This window comes from Palaemon carinicauda, chromosome 25 (genome assembly GCF_036898095.1).
Source record: "Palaemon carinicauda isolate YSFRI2023 chromosome 25, ASM3689809v2, whole genome shotgun sequence".
NCBI classification, from domain to species: domain Eukaryota; kingdom Metazoa; phylum Arthropoda; class Malacostraca; order Decapoda; family Palaemonidae; genus Palaemon; species Palaemon carinicauda.
In genome coordinates, this window is record NC_090749.1 from 24,613,364 (window position 1) to 24,630,362 (window position 16,999).

Here is a 16,999-nt window from a genome sequence, read left to right on the forward strand (position 1 = left end):
CCCTCAGGATTGGCCTCGTGTCCAAGACTTTAGATGACTGGGTCCTCTTAACAGTCTCGAGCTCCTCTGAGACATCTCCTTTAGTTTACCACGATCTGAGGACTGGAGCAATATTAGAAGAGACCCTACTCTCATATCGAATGTGGATATTTATAGACATGGTTATCAGCGCGCAGAAAATCTCCGCAGGTTCGATAAGACTGCACTAGTCTTCTTCAAATTCAAACCTAATCAGGAACAGCCAGATCACAGGTCCTTCGGCACCAAGTATTTTCTTTCCCTCTGGTTTCCACGAGATCTGAGCAAGAGAATGTCCAGACAATGAGGTTGCCAGTGAGAATTTAATCTAAGGAGTCAATCTCCTCGCTTTTTCTCCGAATCGATTTCCCCCCCCCCCCAAGATACATCAAAGAAAGGGAGGGGGCCATGCTCTACCACTCGGCTAATGGGCTGTGGTCAGAGTCCGAAGGGGACCGCCTCTTTAAACCTCTCATTTAAACCTCTCAGAGAGGAGGGTAGTCTTCCTGCGGACAAGAGGTACCATCCCCCTTCATGGGGAACTCATTTTTGAGCTCCGACTAGTTTCTTCTACAATGCCCGATGTTTACCTTCAACTTTGGATGAGCCTCGGGGGATGGGAAACAGAGAACTGCCTCTAGGTGATTGAACTCTCCCTTCCGTTGTGGAGAAAATAACAGATTATGGCATCAGATGTTGATCGAGTCTTTCCCTTCTGGAGACAAGACTTCCTTCTCTCGTTGGTCTACCCCTCGGAAGATTCTTCCAGCGAAGATGAGGATTCATCCAATCCCCTGCTGAGGAGGTAGTTCCTCCACCAGCCACTATGCAGCAATTTTCTTGATTGCTGGAAGGATCGTTGACAGTGGCAGCAAACGATGGCCACCTTTCTCATCTGCAAGAGAATCTTCCTTTTCCTGGTTTTTCTCCCCTTTGGGGGGGTCCCTTCTAAGGGAATTAGTTTCACCTGTTCTCCGCCATTGCCCTTCAGAGCAGGACTTGCTATCAGCACTCTTGTCTTGTTAGAAGTCTCGTCTCGCCTACTGACGTAGATCCTGAGAAAACCTACGGGAATTGGTTTCTTCCATCAGACGCCTCTCACTAGCAAGATTTGCCATGCCCAGCAGACTCGTCTTATCAGCAAGATTTTCCTTGCCCATCTGACTCTTCATTCCCAGTCGACTCATCTGCAACTCCTCATGGAGAACCCTCTCACCGACTATTAACAGTCACATACAAACATCTTTAAAAAAACAGTACCTTCGCTATAACTTCACGTCGGGAGACTATCCTGCTCCTTCTCTCTCAGGGAGTCTCTCCCTCAACATATTGCAAAGAGAATGGCTGGATAGCTGGATAGATCTTTGGCTTCGGCCACTCCAGGCTAAGTGGAGTTAGTTGGTATCGTTGAAAGGTATCCTTCCCCTCGATACCAATATGCCAGCTTTAGGGGTATTCCTCGGTTACCCTCGGGAGGAGAGCGTCTCTTGCTCTCGGCATTGAAAGGCCACCGCTATTCCTTGAGCTTTGCCTTCAAACCAGAAGGAATTGACCTTTCCTCCACGTCAGCATTACTCCTCATACAGAGTTTCGAGCCTACAGATCCTTAGTCGGAAAAGAGACCTCATTCCAGTATTCCAAGCAGCTGAGGTTTCTTGACCTTGATGACAGGTGTCCCACTTGTGTTGACTTCCTCCAAAAGAGTTGGCAAAACCCATGAGATGCCCTTAATGTGGGCCATTCACGATAATGGACCAAGTAGCGCTCGACCTCGTTTCTAGCAGCTCAGATCCCAGAATCAAAACCCTTCGGTCTGAGAATCCTTTGCAGCATAACCAATGATCCAGATTAACAGTTACTATGCCAGAAAGAAACTGGAGGACTTTCTCGAGGAAATTACGAGACCTCAACCAAAGTGTCAACACTCTTCATCAGCATGGTCAAAAGGAGGATCACGAAGAACACCTTCTCTGACTGGATTCGCAAGGTCATGGACTTTGCACTGAATCCAAATCATCCGGCAACACGTCGACCAGGGCACTGGACGTCCCAAGCATTGCTACGTCCCTGGCGTTCGAATTTATCTACTTGGTGATGCAGGTTCTACAGGCAGCCATGTAAAAATATCACACGGCCTTCGCCGCCAACTACATGCAAGACTTGATACGATCTCTATCGATCCTGTGGTGGCTACAAAACAACTGGTTTAACAACTCAAGCGCCTTGATGAACAAATAGTAGCAGATTGTGGGCATTGGTTACCCTGTTTTAGTCTGAGTGAATAATTAAGAAGAACTGGCTCTTTTTTATCTTCATCCTCCCCTCTTCTGGGGAAATCAGCATCTAGGGTCCTCTTCATAGCTGAACTGAACCACTACAGGTAAACCATTGTTCCCTTGTGTAACCTACTGTTGCATCCCTATACCTTGGCGAGGTGGTATTGGTTATATCTTGGAGACCTTGGAGAGATTCCTCGACAGTCACATTGCTAGTATCACAAACACAGCCTGTATAGGCCGCTGACCGTACTTAGAAAGATTTTAGCAAGGTGTAAGGCTTCCACCTACTATATGCTAACACACATAGAAAGGAATCCCCGGGTCAAAGCCAAAAACCCGGATTGGCAGGTACGTCCACACTCCTAATGGATGAGTCAGTCCCTATAAATAGCATTGGTTTGTATTCCAGTTACAGAACAAGTGACAAATTTGGAAGTGATTCATATTTTCCCTAACGATACAAACCTGTAGCTATTTATACAAATTGGCCCACCAACCCTGTCCCCCTTGAAGTCCTACCACCAAGCAAAGTAAATTGTAGTCACAGGTGTGTGAGTGAGAAGGGTAGCTACTACCTTCCACCCTCAGCTAAGTAGCTGGTAGGTGGTTAACTCTCGCTAAAAGTCTAATGACTAGTCTTTCAGCTTCGCCGAAAGTAATACCACTATAAATAGCTACAGATTTGGATCTTTAGGAAAAATACAAATTACTTCCAAATTTTTCATTTTCAGCTGCAACCTATCGACCAATTGCATTGACATCTTGCTTATGAAAGATCATTGTGAAGATGGTCAATGCACCACATGGGGTACCTGGAAAAGAAGGGTATTTTATCACGTATCCAGTGTGGATTTAGAAAAATGCACTCAACGACTGAGGTGTTGATGTGATTCAAATCCTCTATTTGTGAACCCTTTGCTTCCAAACAGCACCATGTAACAGTCTTTTTTGGCTTCGAAAAGGTATATGATACTGCACAGGGATATGGTACAATTAAAACCATTCATGAATTGGGATTAAGAGGAGAGATACCATTGTTCATTCAATAATTTTTTTTTCAAGTGAGATTGGGGGAAACTCTATCGGAGAAGAATGGTCAGGAAGGAGTTTCCCAGGGTAATGTGCTAAGTGTAACCCTATTTTTACGACCCATTAATGGGATATCCGCCGACATTCGCCAAGATATTCTCTCAACATTATTTGTAGATGATCTCTCCATATCATTTGCTGGATCTGGAATGTCGATAGTTTAGAGAAAAATATAACTCTCAATTGACAAAAATATTCAAGGGCAGATATGAATGGATTTAAGTTTTTGACAAGCAAAACTATTGTTGTCAATTTCTGTCATATCCAGGGAGTACATCCATACCCGGAGGTATACATCAAAGGTCAATGGATTCCATGTCTATGTGAAGCTAGATTTTAAGGATTGATATTTTATTGCTGTCTTACATGGATTCCTCACTTGAAAAGCTCTGAATCTTTTAAAAGTTTTGTCCCATACATCATGGGGGACAGACTGCAAAACTTTTAAAGTTATACAAAGCTTTGATTTTTTAAAAATTAGCTTTGGGTGTGAAATATACTCCGCCGCCACCCCAAGCTGATTAAATATTTCAGATTCTATACACTATACAGGAGCATTTAGAACCTCCTATCCCAAGCCTCCGTGTTGAGGTTGGAGAATTACCTTTAGTTCTCTACTGAAAGCCTTCTATTATTCGGTATCGGTTTCTATTGCAAAGAATTTCTTATTCTATATGAATATATATGAAAACTTGTATTAATGTACAAAATTATCATTAACCATGACCAAGTATTGCAAACTTCCCAACAGGCTAAAATGGTGGAGATTGGTTGATTTCGATTCTAAGTACATAAAATATGAATTCAACAAGAATAAGTGTGGGGACTTGTAATCAACTTTCATATCTCTTTGTGGCCTGAAAGACAAGATAAGGAATTTTTGGAAGATTGAATATCATCAGAATCTGTATCAGAGTGCAAACCTTATAAGGCATTGTAGATATTTTGAGTTGCACCCAAAATCTCCTCAACCTTATGATTTGGGGGTAAAACAATCAATAATCAGTGTTGATATAGCAAGAAATAGTTCTTCCATTTAGGATATCACCAACCTCTCCATGGAAATGACCAGATATATCTTTCTGTAAATATTTCATTGGTACTAAAAGGAATATGACTCACAGCCAGCTCTCTTTTTAATGGAACAGGAGTATTGGGTCGTTCTTATAAAGAGAATAAGAAGTTTTGCAAAGAAGGGAAAGAGTGGGGAAGGATCTGGAGAAGCGTATGATAGAGTTGATAGGGAAGCGATGTAGAAAGTGATGAGGTTATATGGAATTGGTGGAAGGTTTTTACAAGCAGTGAAGAGTTTCTATAAAGGCAGTAAAGCAGGTTCTAGGATAGGAAATAAAGTGAGCAAGTGGTTTCCTATGAGAGTGGGGCTGAGACAAGGGTTTTGGGACGTTGCCATGGTTGTTCAATTTTTTTGTTGATGGAATGGTGAGAGAGGTGAATACTCGAGTGCTTGGTCGAGGAGTGAAACTTATAAATGAGTGATCATGAGTGGGAGGTAAAGCAGTTGTTGTTTGTGGATGATACTGTACTGGTTGCAAACTCGGAAGAGAAGCTTGGATGATTAGTGACAGAGTTTCAAAGAGTAATTGAGAGAAGTAAGTTGAGAGTTAATGTGGGTAAGAGTAAGGTTATGAGGTGCATGAGAAGGGAGGGTGGTGCTAGGTTGAATGTCATGTTAAATGGAAAGTTACTTGAGAAAGTAGATCAGTTTAAGCACTTGTGGTCTGTTGTTGCTGCGAATGGTGAAGTGGAAGCAGATGTTCATCAGAGAGTGGATGAAGGATGTAAAGTATTGGGGGGCAGTGAAGGGAGTGGTAAGAATATAGGGTTAGGAATGAATGTAAAGAGAGTTCTGTATGGGAAAGTGAATGTACCAACTGTGATGTATGGATTGGAATTGTGGGGAATTAAAGTTACAGAGAGACAAATTAAATGTTTTCAAGATGATGTGTCTGAGAAGTATTACTTGTGTATCTCGATTAAATAGGGTTAGGAACGAAGTATTGAGGGTGAGAACGGATGTGAGAAAAAATTTAGTAGCTATAGTGGATATGAGTGTGTTGAGGTGGTTCGGCTATATAGAGAGGATGGAGAGTGGCTTTCTGCTTAAGAAAGTGATGATTGCAAGAGTTGATGGGAGAAGTACAAGAGGAAGGCCAAGGTTTGGGTGGATGGATGGAGTGAAGAAAGCTCTGGGTGATAGGAGGATAGATGTGAGAGAGGCAAGAGAGCATGCTAGAAAGAGGAATGTATGGTGAACGATTGTGATGCAATTCCGGTAGGCCCAGCTGCTTCCTCTGATTGCCTTGGTGACCGCTGAGGTAGCAGCAGTAGTGGATTCGGCACATGAAACTTCATTGTGGTGGGTAACGGAGGAGGGTGTGCCGTGGCACCCTAGCTGTACCAACCGAACTCGGCTGAATCCCTCATCAGGCTGGGAGGAGCGAAGAGAGGAAAAGTCCTAATTTTGTTGCTTTTTTATGTTGGTTATCCTCCAAAATTGGGGAAAGGGCCTTGGTAAATAGATAGGTGCTGCAGAACGTAGGGAGCTGATTTTTGTATGTACTGATGGCTCCAAATCTGATGCTGGTGTTGGGTTTGGAGTATATAGTAAAGCTTTTAATTTTAGAGGTGCACTTCCTCTAGTCTAAAGATCAGAACTTAAGGAAAAGGTTACTGGTGTAAAATCTCTAAAATGGGGCATAAAAGAAGTTTGGTTTAAATGTTACACAAAAGCTACTCAACTGATTTTGACCAAACCTGCAAATAATGACTCTATACCATTTTTGATAAAGTACATCAAAGTACAAGTACACAGCAGTACTTTAAAATTAATCTATGATATTTTTACACAGCATTAAGAGTTTGTTTTATAATAATTGGCAACAGCATTGGGATAGTCTAGATGAAAATAAGATGAGAATAGTAGGAGACATCTCTTTATCGTGTCCTACTTGTCGTTTCCGCATTGTTTATACACGTTTTAACTAATGAGTTTCTGATGACTAGAGAACACTAGACATATTGCGATGACTGTTTGGTGCCCTTGACAGTGAGGCAGTTGTTGATAGATTGCCCCAATTTCAGCACCTTTAGAAATGGATATCTGTCGGAGGCTCGAAGTGAGGATGGCTGGTTCATTCTTGCCAAGATTCTTGGACATGATGTATTGTACAATTTTAGCAGTATTTTTAGATTTATTTCAGTAGCAGGTCTAATGAAAGCTATTTAACTTTTATGAGGATATTTTTAATGTTATTCTTTTAAATAGAATTTCCTTTCATTCCTTAATCGTAACATATGATAATGGCGTCAATGACCTTAGATGTCTACCCAGCTCCTCTCCAGCTAATCAGCGTTGGGTAGATACACCCTGACAAAAAGCCTATCAGCTGGTTTCAGCTTTGCCAAAATAAATACTCCATAGTAAAGAGCTCCAGGTTTGTATTGCTAGGAAAAATACGTATTTCCAAATTTGTTATGTTTTTTTAACTCTTTATGACTCATTATGACTTTTAAAATTTTAGGTGTGATTCTCGACAGGAAATTTACTTTTGAGAAACACATTAGGTCTGTGTCTTCTTTATTTGCACAAAATTATTAGCTTATTGAGAAAGTCTTAAAAGTTTTGGTGATCAATTTTTTCTGAACTAGTGTTTTAGTTCTTTGATTCTACCTTGTTTCGTGTATTGTTCTTTTGTCTTGTCTTCAGCTGCTGATTCTCATCTTAATTTGTTGGACAGAAACTTACGGCCTATTAAATTTCTTATTCCTGATCTTGAGGTTGATTTCTGTAATATTGTTCAATTTGTTCGTTATAGATGTTGCAAAGGATTTTTCATAATTCTGACCATCCTTTACATTCAAATCTTCCTGGATTGTAGCACCCTGTTCATAATACTAGGTATGCAGTTAATTCTAATAGTCAGGCCTTCTCCATAAAAAGGCTCATAACCACACAGTATTGTAGAAGCTTTATTCCAGCTGTGTTTGAACTGTGGAATGATCTTCACAATCGAGTAGTTGAATTGGTAGAACTTCAAAAGTTCAAACTTGCAGCAAAAGTTCTTATGGTAAACAGGCTGACATACGCCTCTTTTTATGGATTTATATGAAAGATCTGTTTTAATATTGTTACTATTCTTGAAATATTTTATTGTTTTAATGTTGCTACTGTTCTTAAAATAGGTCATTTAAATTTTTTTGTTACTTTTCATATAGTTTATTCATTTCCTTTTTCTCTTTCCTCACTGCTATTTATTTCCTGGTGGAACCCTTGAGCTTATAGCCTCCTGCTTTCCCAACTAGGGTTGTAGCTTAGCTAGCAGTAATAATGATAATAATAATGATAATAATATAGTAATAATAATAATAATAATAAGAATAATAATAATATCCCGCCGCAATAGCTCCAACTGGTTTACTCAGTTTCCCTGGTCTTCCTGGGGTTAAGGACCATTCCTAAGGACACCCTCGATGTCTCGGCAGCTGAAATGGTGTATGGCGACCTGTTGGTATTCCTTGCTGAATGTTTTGCTTCTGCAACCTCCTCTGACAATCTCCATCGCCTACTATCTCATGTGGTTGGAGAATTTACACCTTGCTTCCAGATATACGAGCCCCAGTGAAGCAACACATACCAAAAGATTTAAACACCGGAATACGTATTTCCATGCACACCGACACAAGCAAGCCACTGCCGAAGGGCCCTTTCCTCATTATCCGTTGTAAACTGAAGCCTTTTATAATTAACATTCATGGCAAAGAAGACTGGATGGTAAAATTCATGCATGACCCAGGGCTTATCACTTTCTCTTATTTTTAACAGATAGGGGGAAATAGTGTAGTCTATGAGCCAGACCAGATATTGGTACCACCTGGGGTGGCAAAATGTCACTGTATTTTCTTGATAGGTATATATCCAGAGATGAAAAAAAAAGTCTGAAGCCAAGCTTAGATCAGTAGCTTAATGCTAATAATCACCTGATGAAGATCTACGAATGGTCCCAATATGGAATCCTAAATTTTGGGGTAGGGGAAATATAAATTGCAATATATTTTGAAGTAATGGTTCAATTACTACGTATGACCACTCAAAATATTGGGAATTTTATATTTTACATAATTATATATCACATTTGCCCATATGCTGATGAAGTAGGTCACTAGAGGTCAATAGGTCAAAAGATTTTGCCCTTGCATAAAATCAGTAGCTCTCTTCAAAAAATCACCCCAGATACTGAACCAATGAGAATTTGTTCAATGAAATGGGCTCAGATTGGAGATAATAAGTGTCCAAATCCATTTTATGCCTAGAAATGTTAAATTTATTTGTACCTGAGGTATGATACTTAACGGTATTTGACACATTTTTTTTTAAAAAGCCTATTTTTAGCCAGAGAAGAAACAAAATGAAATTACTCAATATTCAGATCTTTTAGTATGCATGTTTTGCTGAAATCTGTTTTTAACCATTAAAATATTGCAATATGCATATACTAGGCTACATTTTGTCAGGTTTACAAGGGACGAAGTTATTTGATAGCCCTTTAACCCATTTAAAACTCGAGGTCATTCGCCTCTTAAACCAAAGGGGTCATGGTGTTTCTTACTCAAAACTTGAAGAGATTGTCACAGCTCTGTGTATTCATAAGATGATGTTGAACGAAGTATGTGTTGCCATGCCAAGAGTTATCTAGCCTAACGTTCAAGTGACATTGGCATATGGCAATATTGATAGGAGGGAGGAGACACTGAGCGGAGGAGGGACATCAGACCGAGTTAACAGCATCATTACACAGCCCAGGGTGTTTGGACCACAACCCCTCATGCTGGATCAAATAAATGAAGAGAAGCGAAAACATCGAACCATAGAGATTGAGGAAAGGCTTCCTTCCCTCTATATTGCTGAAAAGCGTTTTGGACCTCCTCTTCGTTGTTATGTGGAAATGGATGACCAGACAATGAATCATGAAGTGAAAAAGAACACTCTGCCTTGGTTCCTCACTCGTGCACATTGTGTTTTAAACCAAACTGTGGGGAGCTGGACAGGTTTCAACATTCAAGTCCATGATGAAGTACAGATCACCCCTGGTGAAGTTGGTTATCTACCCAGAATAAATGCCCCTGCCACTGAGCTGTCTACTGTCCATGAGGTGTTGTGCCAGTCTCAACTAATCAGAAGATCACTAGGTCTTAGTAGCATTATCATTGTGTTTGACCAAGCACTATATGCCAAAGCAGCTGAAATAATTTGGAAGAAAAGAGATACATTTTGAGAATTCGTTCCTCGCATGGGCACATTTCACACCCTGTGTACACTCTTTAGCATCATTGATAAATGATTCCAAGATGCTGGGTTGAGAGATCTTTGGATTGAATCAGGTGTCATTGCTGAGGGGTCAGTAGTAAAGCTACTTTTGGTAAAACAGTACAATCTTTCAGTTAGGTTCCACAAACTATTGTATGAAGCTCTGCATCGTCTTGTCTGGAAAGGGTTCTTAGAAATACACGGAGAAGATGAAACTGCCTTTCGAAACTTGGTCAACACATTTTCCTAAGATATGTGCCAGGAGACCTTCACAGAGACACTGAGCACCCAAGCATTTGTGTCACTGGCTGAACGTTTTGAGGCATACAAAGAGAGTCTGCGCCAGGATTGAGGGGATCTAGCATTATTTTGGATATCGCACTAGGACATGGTAGACATCCTGTTGAACATGCTGCGAGCTTCTAGAGAAGGAAATTGGTGTCTCCATCTGTCTGCTATCAAAGACATGATACCATGGTCTTTAGCATATAATAAGCACAACTATGCCCGGTATCTTAGCACCTATTATGCAGAAATGACAAACCTGTCAACAGAGCACCCAGATGCCCTGGAGCACCTCCGGAACGGCAGGTTTTCCATTCAAATTGGACCTGCCAATCCATTTGGAAGGATTCCTGTGGATAAGGCCATTGAGGAGACAGTGAATAAAGACACCCAGACACCTGGAGGGACAAAAGATTTCAGCCTCAGGCCAAGTACAGTACACAGATACTACCTGACTGCAGAGTACAGAAGCTCATTTCTTGGTTTAATGAAAAGTGCACTGAGGAGTAGCCAACCATTTTGCCACCCTGATCTCACTGCATCAGGGATAAAGAACGATGAAAGGGCAGTATCAATGTCGGTCAGCATGTTTGATGAATACTGGACAAATCCATTCGGTGTCTCCCATGAGCTAATCAGCCTTTCCACAGGAATGAACTTTTAGGGGCCAAGGTTAAGGGAACTTAGCATTTAAAGAATTTTACAATGAAAGGCTTCATATCAGTGCCACTAAGAGTTTTTTTGACCCACTAAAGAAACTGGAACTGAAAACATTCAGTGATATTAAAAGGAAGAGTTCTGCGAAAACACAGTGACGGAGTGTCATCATAGCTGCTGACGCTCATTGGACGGGCCAGAAAGCTGGACATGAGGAATGTGCTATTATATCGTCTTGGTCCTATACCTTGGGCATTAGCAAACCCTGAAGGCACCTTACGAATGCTCAATAAGGCACTGCTCTCCAAACGTCTGAGAAAGGATCTTTCACCAGACGATACCATCCCGTCTAATTCAGCTTGCATCATTGATGGAATGGCCATTGTACAGAAACTAATGGCCAACACCACAAATGTCTCTTTTGAGATGCTTCCAAGTCCATCTTCTCTGCAATCCAGAAGGAGGGGAGAGTTACCTGTCGAATTGATGTTTTCTTCGACATATACAAAGAAAACTCCATTAAGAATGCTGAGCGGGTGAAAAAAGGGTCTGAGGGTGCTATGATGTTTGGTAAGATTGTATCTGGCCACAGTTTGAAGCAGTGGAAGAATTTTCTACATAATGGAAACAACAAGACCCAACTGATTGAGTTTCTTGTTGATGAATGGAGCAATGGAGCAAAGTCTACGTGAAAGGTTGAAAAAGAAAGAGCTTTTCCTAACACATGGAGATTAATGCGTACGAGTTACAAAAGACTCAGTCTCTGTCATTCAAGATCTACAGAGTAGTCAGGAGGAGGCAGACACCCGGCTACTTCTACATGCAGAGCACTGTGGCAGGTCTGGTCTGGCAGCTGTTGTCATCGTATCACCAGACACTGATGTCTTTATTTTGGCTATGGCTTTTACACCAAAGTTAGCATGCCATGTATATTTCAAAGTGAGTTCAAAGATGCGTACTGAATATAAAGACGTTAAGAAGGTTTCAGATCTTCTCGCTCTCGAAAAATGTGCCTGTCTTCTTAGTTTCCGCTCTTTCACAGGTTGTGACACTGTGAGCAGTTTTGCCGGCAAGGGCAAAGTCTCAGTTCTCCGTCTTCTATATGATAAAGACCACATGACAACCCTTCAGTCATTAGGCCAATCAAAGAACCTATCGAACCAAGCAATCAAACAACTAGAGGCACTAACATGTTCCCTTTATAGTGCCAGGACAACAATTAACAGTATAAATGAGTTGTGTTTCGCCATTTTTTGTTCGAAGAAAGGCGAGGCTGAGTCTTGGTAACTGCCACCATGTGCATCTTCCTTGCTCAATCACTGTAAGAGAGCCAACTATCAGTGTGCCATCTGGAAAAGAAGTTTGGAAAGGAATCCAAATATTCCTTCTCCAGTTGGCCATGGATGGAAGGTAGATGGAGAGCTAGTGATCGACTGGGGCGACGCACCACCTGCCCCTGAGGCTGTCATAGAGTTGATCGCCTGCAACTGTCAAAAGCAGTGCTTGAGGGAGAGTTGTTCTTGCTTACAGAACAGAATGAGGTGCAGATACCTTTGCAAGTTACAGACATGTAGCAACATGGAAGAAGAGGACGAGGAGGAGCAGGGGACTATTGAATTTGAAGGCTCATCTGATGATGACAACACTGATGAAGAAGGAGATAAAAAAGTTTACTGATTCAAAGAGCCGGAAAAATATCCCGGGGAGCATGACTTTAAGGTTGGAGGTAAGTAGGCCTATAAATGCAGAAAAATTGTTAGCAAGTGTCAACATTATTGTATTGGTTGAAAGATGGTTCACTATATTTTTAGGTTTTGTTCTGTCAGACAGAAGTAACATGCATTTCCAAAGTTAAGTGGTGTATTTGCTTGACCTTGACCCAAGGGCATTGACCTTTAAATGTCAAAACAGTCCTAGATGAAATAAACTCATTCCGACATGATTTTTTACCTTGGTGGGGAAAATCTGTTTGTAAAATTGCACGAACGAGCAACAAATTGTCATCTTTATGTTTGCAGGTGTTTCATTAAAAAAATTACCTTTTCCAAATATGTGACAAGTACCATACCTCAGATACAAAAAAAATATAAAATTTTTAGGCACAAAATGGAGTTGGACACTTATTATCTTCTATCTAAGCTCATTTCAATGGAAAAATTCATATCGGTGCAGTAGCTGGGGAGATTTTTTTAACAGAGTTACAGATTTTATGCATTGGCAAAATTTTATGACCTTTTGACCTCTAGTGACCTACTTTATTGTCATATTGGAAAAACTTATATATAATTTTGTAGAACATAAAATTCCCAACATTTTGAGTGGTAACTTGCAGATATTGGACCATTACTTCAAAAGACATTGCAATTTACATTTCCCCTACCCCAAAATTTTGGATCCTATATTGGGACCATTCGTAGATCTTTACGAGGTGATTACTAGCGCTAAGCTACTCCTCCAAGCTTGGCTTACAACTTTTTTTTCATCTATGGATATATACCTTTCAAGAAAAAAAACAGTGGCATTTTGCCACCCCAGGTGGTACCAATCCATACAATTCTTGGGTCTGGCTCATGGACTAGTGGCCTCTGTTTGTTTCTCCACAGATCAGGACTGGAATACTTCTAGGGAAGCTACAGGGCCTTCCAGATTTGGTTTCAAGGGGACTTCTAACCATCTAATCAGTGAGTCTCCAGAATTAAAGGACTCATGTTTTTATAGATAGGACAAATACAAATTACTTGAAAAATTTTTCATTTTATTTCATAAAACTCCAACATTTTGATTTCACCCTACTCCAATGATAGGTTTTCTCTGTTATTTCAGACTTTTCATACCAAAGGAAATGATCATGCACTTCCTGTGACAAGATTGTGTAAACTACTGAAGATATCTGCAAAAGATACAGGACTGGGAAAAAGGAATAAGAAAAGATACAGGATTGGGAAAAAGGAAGAAGAAGAAAAGGAGATATAGGACTGGGAAAAAGAAGGAATTGTCTGTGTTGGTTCATGTTGTAAGGCTTTGATGTAAAGAATACGGGGTTTAGTGTTAACTTTATCTTCGGACACTGTTGTGGATAATATTGAAGAGGATGTCATCCAGTGATAGGGAGAGTATGGGGAACTATGAATCATTAAAATTTTCAGTAAAAACCGAAATGGAAGAATCCTTTTCACACACTGCAGTCAATTTGGAAAATAATCGTGTGGTTGACATTATCGGGCTCTTTGAAGATGACTCTCTTCATGACATGGAATTCAAAGCAGAGCCAGAAATAGAATTCAAAGTAGAGTCAGAAATAGAATTCAAAGCAGAGCCAGAAATAGAATTCAAAGCAGAGTCAGAAATAGAATTTAAAGCAGAGCCAGAAATATTTGAGTCAAGTGAAAGTGACATGAAATATTCTTTGAACTCGGATGCATCAGTGAGCGAAGAGGATTTACAAATCGGCAAAAGGGAAGCCGATAAAGAGGAGGAGGAGATTGTAAGGACAGGTGTGAAAGAGGAATGTGACATACAGTTGGGATCCAGTAAGAAAGAGGACAAAGGAAAGGGAAGAGGAAAACGGAAAGAATGGCTGCCGAATAAGAAGGAGCATATTGAAAACAGTAGCTCTGAAAAACCTCTTTGTAAAAAAAGTGATTCTAAATCTCACACTGATGTTGGTATGATGTTGAGTGGGAATTATGCAGAAAAGCAGTTTATTGAAGTACTTAAAACCTCCAACACTCACAAGCTAATTCCCACTGGAGGCCATTTCAGATGCAAAGAATGTGACAAAACATTTTCTAACAAAATTGGTCTTGAAGCACATTATGGGACTCACACTAGGAGGCGGTCATTCGAGTGTAGTGAATGTGGCAAAGGGTTTTTTTGGAAAAAGAATCTCAAAGTACATTCAAGAACTCACAATGGGGAGAAGCCATTTAAGTGCAATGTCTGTGACAAAGCATTTATTCGAAGAAGTCATCTTACAACGCATCATAAAATTCATACTGGAGAGAAGCCATTTAAATGCACCCTCTGTGACAAAGCATTTTCTCGGAAAGACAGTCTTGCAATGCATCGTAGAATTCATACTAGGGAGAAGCCATTTAAATGCAGTTTCTGTGACAAAACATTTTATCGGAGACATAGTCTCAGAGAGCATCATAGAATTCATACTGGGGAGAAGCCATTTAAGTGCAATTTCTGTAACAAAGCCTTTTCTCGAAGTCAAAATCTTACACTGCATAATAGAATTCATACTGGGGAGAAGCCATTTAAATGCAGTTTCTGTGACAAAAAATTTTCTCAGAGACACCATCTCAGAGAGCATCATAGAATTCATACTGGGGAGAAGCCATTTAAATGCAGTTTCTGTGAGAAAACATTTTCTCAGAGACATCATCTTAGAGGGCATCATAGAATTCATACTGGGGAGAAGCCATTTAAATGTAGTTTCTGTAATAAGGCTTTTAACAGGAAATCACATATGAAATGTCATATGAAGATTTGTGCCAAAGAAAATTTGTAAGGAATTGGGGAAGTCGTGTTCTTTTGAAAAACGAAATTGCTGTTACAAAGTGATTAAATTTCTATACCTAATTAAATGGAATTGAGTCCATTACTTTGCAAATGATTTTTTATGGGACTTTTACAAACAAGTTGATAGGAATTTTGATCAAGAAAGAAAAACATGTTCGAATGGATGAGATCTGGTTTTCCTTGGTGATGTCCAGTTGGTTGTGATGTTGTCATCTCTTGTTAACTAGTTTTGCACCTCATCGTTGTACAGTATACAGCAAAACTGGTGGTACCGGAATTCATTGATTATCGTTTGAATGTTACTAACTGCAAGCTCTCACATTCTTCACATTTCTAATGAGACTAGGTTCCTAGGACAATGAATTTTGAAACTATCTTTTTATGAAAATATCATCTAGATCATTATGGAAAAATTGACCCAATAATCTTTAATTGTGATCAAATAAAAAAAATACCTAATTTGTCTGACTTTTTAGCCACCATAGTTATGTATTTAACGTAAAAAATGCATTGAAATGTAGTTGTGGGCAAGGTCTAACCGGACATCAACTGACAGTCTCATTATGGCACTCTCACAAGCAAGTCATCTGTCAAATATGGTTGGAGCTACCCATCAGCTATAGGATAACTGTAACTTTAGTTAGGCTTATTTCACCAGATTCTCTATAAAATATTGATGCAACCAATCATCTTGACATCAATGAAACAACTGTTTCTAGAAGGCTAAACGACACAGTGAAGGAGAAAAATTGAAAAACCATCCTAGGAGGTGAGAGACCCCGCTACTGCACAACTGCAGATGATGCTTAAGATTTATAAAGCCAATAGCATAGGCCTAGACTCCAGAGCCATCCTATCATCATCATCACCATTATTATTATTATTATTATTATTATTATTATTATTATTATTATTATTATTATTATTATTATTTTTATTATTATTACTGTTTTTATTTTTATTATAATTTATGGTACGTTGTTATTGTATTTCTTTAGAATGTGCCCACAACACATGTGTCTGAATATGCCTGACCTGATTATAGTTTTCTGTTCGTAAAGTAAAAGTAAAATAGTTGAATTAATTGTATTTCTAATATTCATTTATTTACTTTTCCTCAAACTGAAGAAACCCATTGGGAGACTAGAATTATGTAAGTAAGCTATGACTTGAAATAATTTATTGCAAGTTTTGAATTCACTATCCTAACTAACGTTTGTTTCATACACAAAACGAAATAAGCAAATAATAAGTAATAATTTTGAAATCATACCCCAAATGCATAAGTTGTTATCATTAGACTATAGCGGGCTGCTTAAACTTTTCTCCATCTAGACATCCTCTTTCCCAATTTGAATCCTTTTATGTAGACAGACTATTCAAAGACTAGTCTCACCGACTCCCGCTTAGTCACGTTAACAAAGAGATTTGTGCTTCAGTAACATATTTGATATTTGTTAGGAAATATCATTTTAGCTTGAAATGTTTTTTTTTAATCTAACATTATTCAATGATAAAATTACCCATAACAAGTGACCAACGATGTCTCATGCATACACATGTTTACAGAGTGAAATATAAGATTTAATACTAATTGTCAACTTAGGAACAATTCTTGTCTGAAGCAAAAATAAAAAAAGTTTCACCAGTTTTGTTTCATACTGTACTGTACCTCTGACTCACTAATTATTCACACCCTTTCTTACATAAGAATTTTTGTCAGTTAGAAACCTGATGAGTATTTGTGGAAATTAAAGAAAGGATATACTTGGACAACAAAAAATAAAAGTGTTCTAAATGCATTTGTCTACTGATCTCT

At 39.4% G+C, this 16,999-nt stretch overlaps 1 protein-coding gene across 3 annotated transcripts in view; it reads left to right on the plus strand.

The window, feature by feature from the left end:
* The window catches only part of LOC137619213 (zinc finger protein OZF-like), a 107,267-nt gene extending 91,761 nt beyond the window's left edge, over positions 1–15,506 (plus strand). For 2 of the 3 annotated variants that reach the window (XM_068349396.1, XM_068349393.1), the window contains one exon: positions 13,477–15,506. In XM_068349396.1, coding sequence (XP_068205497.1) covers positions 13,745–15,169 — 1,425 coding nt within the window. In that variant the 5' untranslated portion in view covers positions 13,477–13,744 and the 3' untranslated portion in view covers positions 15,170–15,506. Of the gene's footprint in view, positions 1–13,256; positions 13,335–13,476 lie in introns of all 3 variants that reach the window. The other variant, XM_068349395.1, reaches the window with a different exon arrangement.
* Positions 15,507–16,999: the final 1,493 nt, after the last annotated feature.